Here is a 7,516-nt window from a genome sequence, read left to right on the forward strand (position 1 = left end):
TTTTATAAAATCATTTCTAATATTACTGAATATGTTGTTTACAAAGCTATACACATGCACACAGATTCATTGCTCACCTGGGTTCTGGGAAACCCGCTCTGTAGGTGAGAGAAAACAGAGTTAACTTATTTAAAAGAGAATAATTGGAAAAAGCCTCCTACTTAAGCCCCAACCTCTAAATATGTTTTATTCAATCAGCACATATTCACATCCTTACTTCAGTGTAATGCACTTTAGTGTATTGTTTTATTTAAACTTCAAAATCAATTTACATCACATAAATGACAAATTTTTGGGATTTCTTTCTATTTTTTACATTGTAAGCAGAATTAGAGATATTGCTTTGCTGTTTAACTCAAAATACACAGAACAAAATACAGAGATGGTGAATCAGTTGCTGGCTGTTTTTCAGAGAAAATGCTGTGCTTACATCTACCTCTCAGACAAGGGAAATACATGTGAAACATGAGTCCACTCTGCTGGACATTTGCTTCCTTCATTAATATGGCAATGAGACAATGCACAGCAGTGCAGAAACACACAGCTCCTGTAGTATGTACTTTAAGGCAGGGGTGAACCATGAGGAGCTGTTTAGTTTAGTTTGGTGGAAATACTCTGGTGACATAATAGTCGGCAGGCCAACACCAGGAAATGTGCTTAAAAACACTTTTGATGGCATTCTTTGTTAAAAGTTGGCAACCATGCTAGAAGTTATCAGTGGGCTCTGAGTTTCCAGAATCCACTGGTTGCCAAAATCAAATTTATATTCTAAGGTCAAATTTGAAGGTCAAAAGGTCAAAAACAATATATTCATGGTTCGTCTTTTTGGGGGGGCTCTACTTTCATGGGATTCTTTTTAAAAAGTTGGCAACCATGCTAGAAGTTATTGGTTGGGTCTGAGGTTCCAGAATCCAGTGGTTGCCAAAATCAAATTTAGAATTTAAGGTCAAATTTGAAGGTCAAAAGTTAAAAAACAATAGATAAATGTTATCGTTCCTCTCTTTGGGGGGCTCTGTTTTCATGCTAATCTTTTTAAAAAGTTGGCAACCATGCTAGATGTCATGAGGGTGCTCTGAGGTTCCAGAATCCACTGGTTGCCAAAATCAAATGTATAATTTAAGGTCAAATTTGAAGGTCAAAAGATACAAAACGATAAATAAATGTTATGGTTCGCCTCTTTGGGGGGCTCTATTTTCATGCTAATCTTTTTAAAAAGTTGGCAATCATGCTAGTTGTTATTATTGGGTTCTGAGGTTCCAGAATCCAGTGGTCGCCAACATCATATTTATATTCAAATGTGAAGGTCAAAAGGTCAAAAAAAAAAAAAAAAAACTTTTTAGGGTTCGTCTTTTTGGGGGGCTCTATTTTCATGGGATTCTTTTCTTAAAAGTTTGCAACCATGCTAGAAGTTATTAGTAGGGTCTGAGGTTCCAGATTCCAGTGGTTGTTAAAATCATTATAATTTAAGGTCAAATTTGAAAGTCGAAAAGTGAAAAAACGATACATAAATGTTATGGTTTGTCTTTTGGGGGGGCTCTATTTTCTATTATTTTTATATTATACTAAGTTCTCTTATCTGTCATGCTCACAATTCTTTAATCTGAAAATAGAGCCAAATCATATTTTTGGTGAGAGTAGAGAGTGTACTGTACACTTCCCAAAAAGTTGCCATTCTCATTACCAGAATATTCTGCTTCAGTTTCTCAGGCTTGCTGGACATTGCAAATATGGTGTTGGTCGGGATGGGCCTCAAGGTGACGTTGAGGAATTTTTGTGTCATCTGTACAAAGCACCATGCACATCTTCAGGTATTGACAGGGCTAGACATGACTTGTTTCAAAAAGGCAAAAAAGCTATGGAAATGTTACCACCAACAAGTGATGCATTGGCATTGCATCTCGCACGTGCAAATCATCAGGCAAAGGTATGGCTGCAGTCTGACAAGGTAGATGTTAGTGAAACCCCTGAGGAGACGGGTGGTTGGAAGGTTGTAGACCAACAGTTGGTAGTTGTGTGGCTTAGGAAACCTCCTGTTCCAAGTAGTTGCTTGGAACTGGTTACTTGTGGTTGTAGAACCAAATGCCGTACACATGCCTGCACTTGCCTTAAGAATGGACAGCCCTGTATACCTGCATGTGGTTGTGATGCTGATGGATGTCTTAACACTGCAGGGATGGAACATGATCAGGATGAGACAGCCTACTTGTAACACAGCAACAACTAGAAAAGCACTCAGGGAGCGCAGATCTCCGCCAAGGCAATATGGCTCGCTGACCCACAAATTTGAGATGGTGTTACGGATCAACACCAAAATTTAATCAGCTGTTCATTGTCCCAATACCCACATTGTCTGAAAATTTCATCCAAATCTGTGCAGCACTTTTTGATTTATCTTGCAAACAAACAGATAAACATAAAAACGTTTTGTATTATTCATACCATAAAGGAGTAATGGCCATATAAACTCTAAATATCCAAATCAAATTAATCAATATATTTGAAATTTCTATCCTTCATGCACTAATTATCCAATATTTATTTTAAAAAAGTTTATATTTTATGAAAGTACATCACAAAATAGAAAAAACTTGAAATTTGACCTCGATTGACCTTTTGACCTCAATATTTGACCTTGAAGGTCAAGTTCCACGTTGGCAACCGGGTTATTCTGAAACCTTAATCCATGCTGATAACTTCTGGCATGGTTGCCAACTTTTAACAAAAAATGCCATCAAAAGTTTTTTAAGGGTCTTGGCCTGCCGACTATAATGGTGCCTGCTAAATCTCCAGGAGTGGAGTCAAATCTTTACACTTATTAATGCCAATATCAATCTTTTTGTTTGGCCTATATGATATCTTTTAGCAAGGCCAATATGATATATTTAAACTGGAAATGAACTGTTCATATACATGTTTTCTGTTCTGATGATCTTCTTCTTTCTGAGTATTTTCTGAATCTTCCAGTGTCTTTACATGAATATTGTTAGCAGCTAAGTTAAGACACTTCTGTGACTGAAATGGCCATCTTTCAATTAAAACCCAATCATGATATCTGCTGCTGTTCTGAAGTAATTTATGTCACACAAAATAACATGAGTAGAGGCAGCTACTGTAACTCAGAGTGAGAGACACAGTGGATCCTGTGTGTATAGAGACAGCTATTGTAGCACACATCCCTATATTTAAACTGTATATACTGCGTGTGTATATATATACAATAAGTTTTAAATGTACAAATCTGTTCTGCTTAAGCCACATGCATGCACACACACACACACACACACACACACAAACACACTACTTACGCATTAGTTGGCCAAGCTCATCTGCAGATAAAACAAAGCAGAATTAACTCACTGGGAACAGAATATTTAAAATATTTATAAAATGTCTTCATGAAAGCAATGTTGATTTATCATGGAACCTAAAGTTTTTTTCTAAGTATTAGAAAACACTAAGATCATTGATTTGCATCAAATGATTTCTACATCTTCTGGATGTCTGCTGGAAAAGAGCATCATAGTGTCAATATATGAATAGATCTGCACGTATGACCACAGATAAATGCTTTCAGCTGTCTTCTATAATGCAAAGACTTATGGGGTAGTACAGCCATTTTACTGACTGCAGATCAGTGATTAGAGCTGTCTCCTCCTGTAATGCAAAGGGTTATATGTTGATATATCTTGATATATCATCCGTGATGGAAAGAGTTAGTACAGCCCTTTCACTTTTGTGATGCAGAGATGTATCAATAAATGAATTACCTTCCTTTCTGCGCTGTTCTCTGCGCAGTTTTCTGAAGCGGTAATAAATAACAGATCCAATGACAGCAAGAGCAGCCAGAGGAAAAAGCACAGCTAAGGCCACCTTCCAGGGAGCAAGAGGGAACATCTCAGCTGGAACAGAGAGAACCGCTTATTAATATGGTATTCATTAATAATGTTTACTCATTGATACTGTTCATTTAGTAATATTGTTCATTAATCTGTGAGAAGCAGAGTGAACGCAAATGTGGAGAATCTGTTAATATTGCTAATCTGATCATCATTTGTAGAGTTCATTAATTTTCTTCATTAGTATTTTACATTAACATATTTCTTTAATTAGAGAAATAAAGGCAAAAGGCAGAGTTTTGCACGTCAGCTTTTGAAGAGTTGTTACTGTTTACAGTGAATTGAAGTGAGGTTCAGCCACTCCTATCAAAAAGTGGATAAAATGGAAATGATCAGAGTGGGATTGGAACCAGAGTCTTCATGATGACACCATAAGCAAAACCATATGCCACAACACAGCACTTAACCTACCAATCCACCGCTCAGGTTGACACTGCAGTGAGGTAAGTGCTATTTATCAAGACAAAGCTTGCATTTTGGAAACAACAGTAGAATATCACCATTTTTTTTTTTGGTAATTTTGACAAACAGTTGTTGTGTAACCCCAGTCTTGGTGAGGGGGCTGTTGTAGCTACACTCGTACCCTCATCTGCAGTATAACTCAATGGTATGAGTCCGTGCTTCCTGAAGGCTGTCATTTGACAGTATGTCCTTCGTTTCTGGAAGGTTTCTTGGCTGAGCAAACGGAGCGCTGATACAATTAACTCTCTCTGCATGTAACTAATCAGTCTGTACATAGCAATGATCCATCATTTTACACTTCATTGCCGTGGTAACATCAGCCATGTCTCAGCTGCAACGTTAGTCCCTCAAACCCCCCTCCATTCTGCCTCACCCATTCTCTGCCTCACACTGCTGTCAATCACTAGTGGGCGGAGCTCATTCATATATCTTTCAAAAAGTTTAAAACTGAGATTTAGATATAAATATTTATAGTTGCATACCAGGATTTAAGGAAAAATGAACATATCAAATTTAATATCAAAGATGTCCACATTACAGTTTTACATAATTCAGATATAAAGTAAATATTTATTTTCAGAGTCCAGTTTACATTTAGTATAAATTATGTATTTAATAAGCACTTTTTAGATCTATTGTTTCTGAAGATATCTGAAGATATGTATAAAAATTATTTTAGTGTTTAAATCTGAGGGAAAAGTCTGAGATTTAATTGAAAACTTTTAGCCCAAATCAGGGAGAGAAAATACTGAAGACAAACTCAATACGGGGAGCATGTCAGTTGCTGCACCTACTTTTAATTGTAATAATATCAGTGCCTGGTGAAAACAGAGTAACTAACCTGGCAGCATGGCTCAGATTAATATTATTTATATTATTTCCGCACTAGATGAATACAGAGTAACTGACCTGGTTCAGATTAATATTATTTTCTTAATAACAGAACCTGGTGAATACAAAGTAACTAACCTGGCAGCTATTTTTTAAGAAAAGTTGCTGTTCTGTTGCACACACAATGAGGCATTAAAAGGAATTTGACTAGCTGTTTTAACATTAATTTGCAAGATGATAAAATACTGATTCTGATGATACTGAAGTATATTTTTCTAAATTCTTCCTCAGCCAGCAGATGTTTTGCTGCTGCAATGTGTGAATCTGTTAGTTTGCTTCCTCTGTTAGTGTTTCTATTGGTTGGAGCTTCTCTTTCCTCTGCCATGTCTTTGCTTGTTCACTAACCGTTATCTTACACAATCTATCATGGGAGATGCTTCATGGCGGTACATTCAGGGGTGCCATTTGCATAAGGCATTTAGATGATCACTCTTATAAATACCCCTAATGGGAAATTAGCACATGTCATGCACTGTAAGTACAGCATTATTACTACAGTGTATACGCATGCTGTGTGATTGGGGTTATTTAGAGCGGATGGTATTGTGTTACTCACCTGTGATGTGAAACTCTGTCTCCTTCTCCAGGCTGCGTTGCTGCAGTTGAACTCGACAGGTGACCCTGTTGGTGTCTCTGTCCTGTATGATGATGCGTCGTCTCACGATTAGGAGATCCATACTGTCTCTGTGTGTCTCTGTAGGTCCAGCAGGGAGACTGTGTCCCTCACTGTCCAGCCAGATGAGTTCAGGCTGAAGATCCCAGCCTTTAGATTCACACAGCAGGCCGATCCCCCATTCTCTGTGTCCCTCCATGGAGATCAGTGGCTCAGTTCCTACAGAGACACAGACTCAGAGGTTACAGCACATAATCTATAATCATTTAATGATCTTTCTCTTAATGCTGCATAAAAATATGTGTAAGCATTATTCAGTTTTAAAATTAATAATAATAATTATACACTCTGTTTATAAACACCTTTCATACAACATTTTGCAGCCCAAGTGCTAATCAAAGCACTAAAATAATGTTAAAACAATATAGAGTGGAAAACAATAAACTAGATGTAGTAAAATTATTTGTAAAACAAAAATGAGTAGAATATTGATATAAAAAGATAAATAACAACAAATGAGATCATATTATTAAAAAAGCAGATACCAAATAAGATGAGGCAACCCAAAAGCAATCTTAAAAAAAAAAGTGCTTTCAGTTTTTCAGGGTGCTCTAAAGTATAGGGGTGTAAGAACAGAATCCCTCTCCTCTTTACTTTAGGTTTACATGTGGAACACAGAGCATATTAGTGTGGGATGATGAGTAAGCAATTTGACGGGTAATTGGTCATGAGCTGGTGCAACGTTCTGTGCTTCTAATATCAATAAAAGATCCTTAAAATCGATTCTAAACCTGAATGATTTGTGTTCTGCAGGAAGAGCACTGACCTCTTACTTCCACTTTAACAGAAGCATCGTCTCCCCACTGCAGAGACTGAATGAAACATTTATACTGTCCTTCATCAGAAGCTTGTACTCCTGCCAGTCTTAGTGAAGCATTGCCTTTCTTCAGCTCCTTTGGGAACAGTGCTGTCCTTCCTCTGTAAGATGGGATCTGTCTGCCATTTCTAATCTCTCGCTCCTGGTAAAGATGCACCAGTGCATCAGTGGAGGGGAGTCTGAACCACCTGATTTCCATGTCCTCAGCGCTGATGCTGGGATTCAGGTAACAGGGCAGAACAACACCTTCAGCAACATCAGCAATGACAGGATCAGCTGGACCAAGAACCCGGAACATCTCTGCAAAGAGCAACACAGACTGAGACTGCAGCTGGACAAACAGCACAGACCCCACATTCTGTGACAGACACATGCTTTAAATGTCAGTATTGCAGTGAGAGTGCAGGTGAAGATGTGCTGCTGTGTCAGACACACACTTTAGATGTCAGTACTGCAGTCAGTGAGAGTGCAGGTGAAGATGTGTTGTACCTGGTCTGGAGACAGAAGCCTGGTGGAGGAACAGGAGAATTAAACACAGGCACTGTGACCCATCACCCTTCATCTCTGGAAGAGACAATGGCATGGAAATTATGCACATTATGTTGTGATTTGTTTTGTGAAAAGACAGGACCCTGCAGTTGGACAGTGGGGAATTACTATTATAGTGAAGATTGATGGTTTGACATCATGTTTAAAAGCCAATAATCAATTTCAGCATCACTCTGTTGTAACTACATAATTATCAATTTCTCATGAACACTCTTGCAGGTCTCAGAG

General features: G+C 37.9%; 1 protein-coding gene across 1 annotated transcript; it reads right to left on the reverse strand.

Moving 5' to 3' along the window:
* Window positions 1-3,484: 3,484 nt before the first annotated feature.
* Window positions 3,485-6,710, reverse strand: LOC118778895 (butyrophilin subfamily 1 member A1-like). The gene is made up of 4 exons (XM_036530679.1): window positions 6,689-6,710; window positions 5,806-6,081; window positions 3,768-3,899; window positions 3,485-3,504 (listed from the first exon to the last, which is right to left on the reverse strand). Exons 2-4 carry the CDS (start codon window positions 6,059-6,061, stop codon window positions 3,485-3,487), a joined length of 408 nt encoding a protein of 135 aa, XP_036386572.1. The 5' UTR covers window positions 6,062-6,081; window positions 6,689-6,710.
* Window positions 6,711-7,516: the final 806 nt, after the last annotated feature.

The sequence above is a fragment of the Megalops cyprinoides genome, chromosome 6 (assembly GCF_013368585.1).
Source record: "Megalops cyprinoides isolate fMegCyp1 chromosome 6, fMegCyp1.pri, whole genome shotgun sequence".
Taxonomy (NCBI): Eukaryota; Metazoa; Chordata; class Actinopteri; order Elopiformes; family Megalopidae; genus Megalops; species Megalops cyprinoides.

Coding starts and splice junctions, on each gene's coding strand:
- LOC118778895 (XM_036530679.1), bottom strand. CDS start 6,061: ATGGAGGGACACAGAGAATGGGGGATCGGCCTGCTGTGTGAATCTAAA. Junction 3,900..5,805: donor GACAGAGTTTCACATCACAG/GTGAGTAACACA, acceptor TCTCTGTTCCAG/CTGAGATGTTCCCTCTTGCT. Junction 3,505..3,767: donor AGAACAGCGCAGAAAGGAAG/GTAATTCATTTA, acceptor GCTCTTTTCCAG/CAGACATCCAGAAGATGTAG.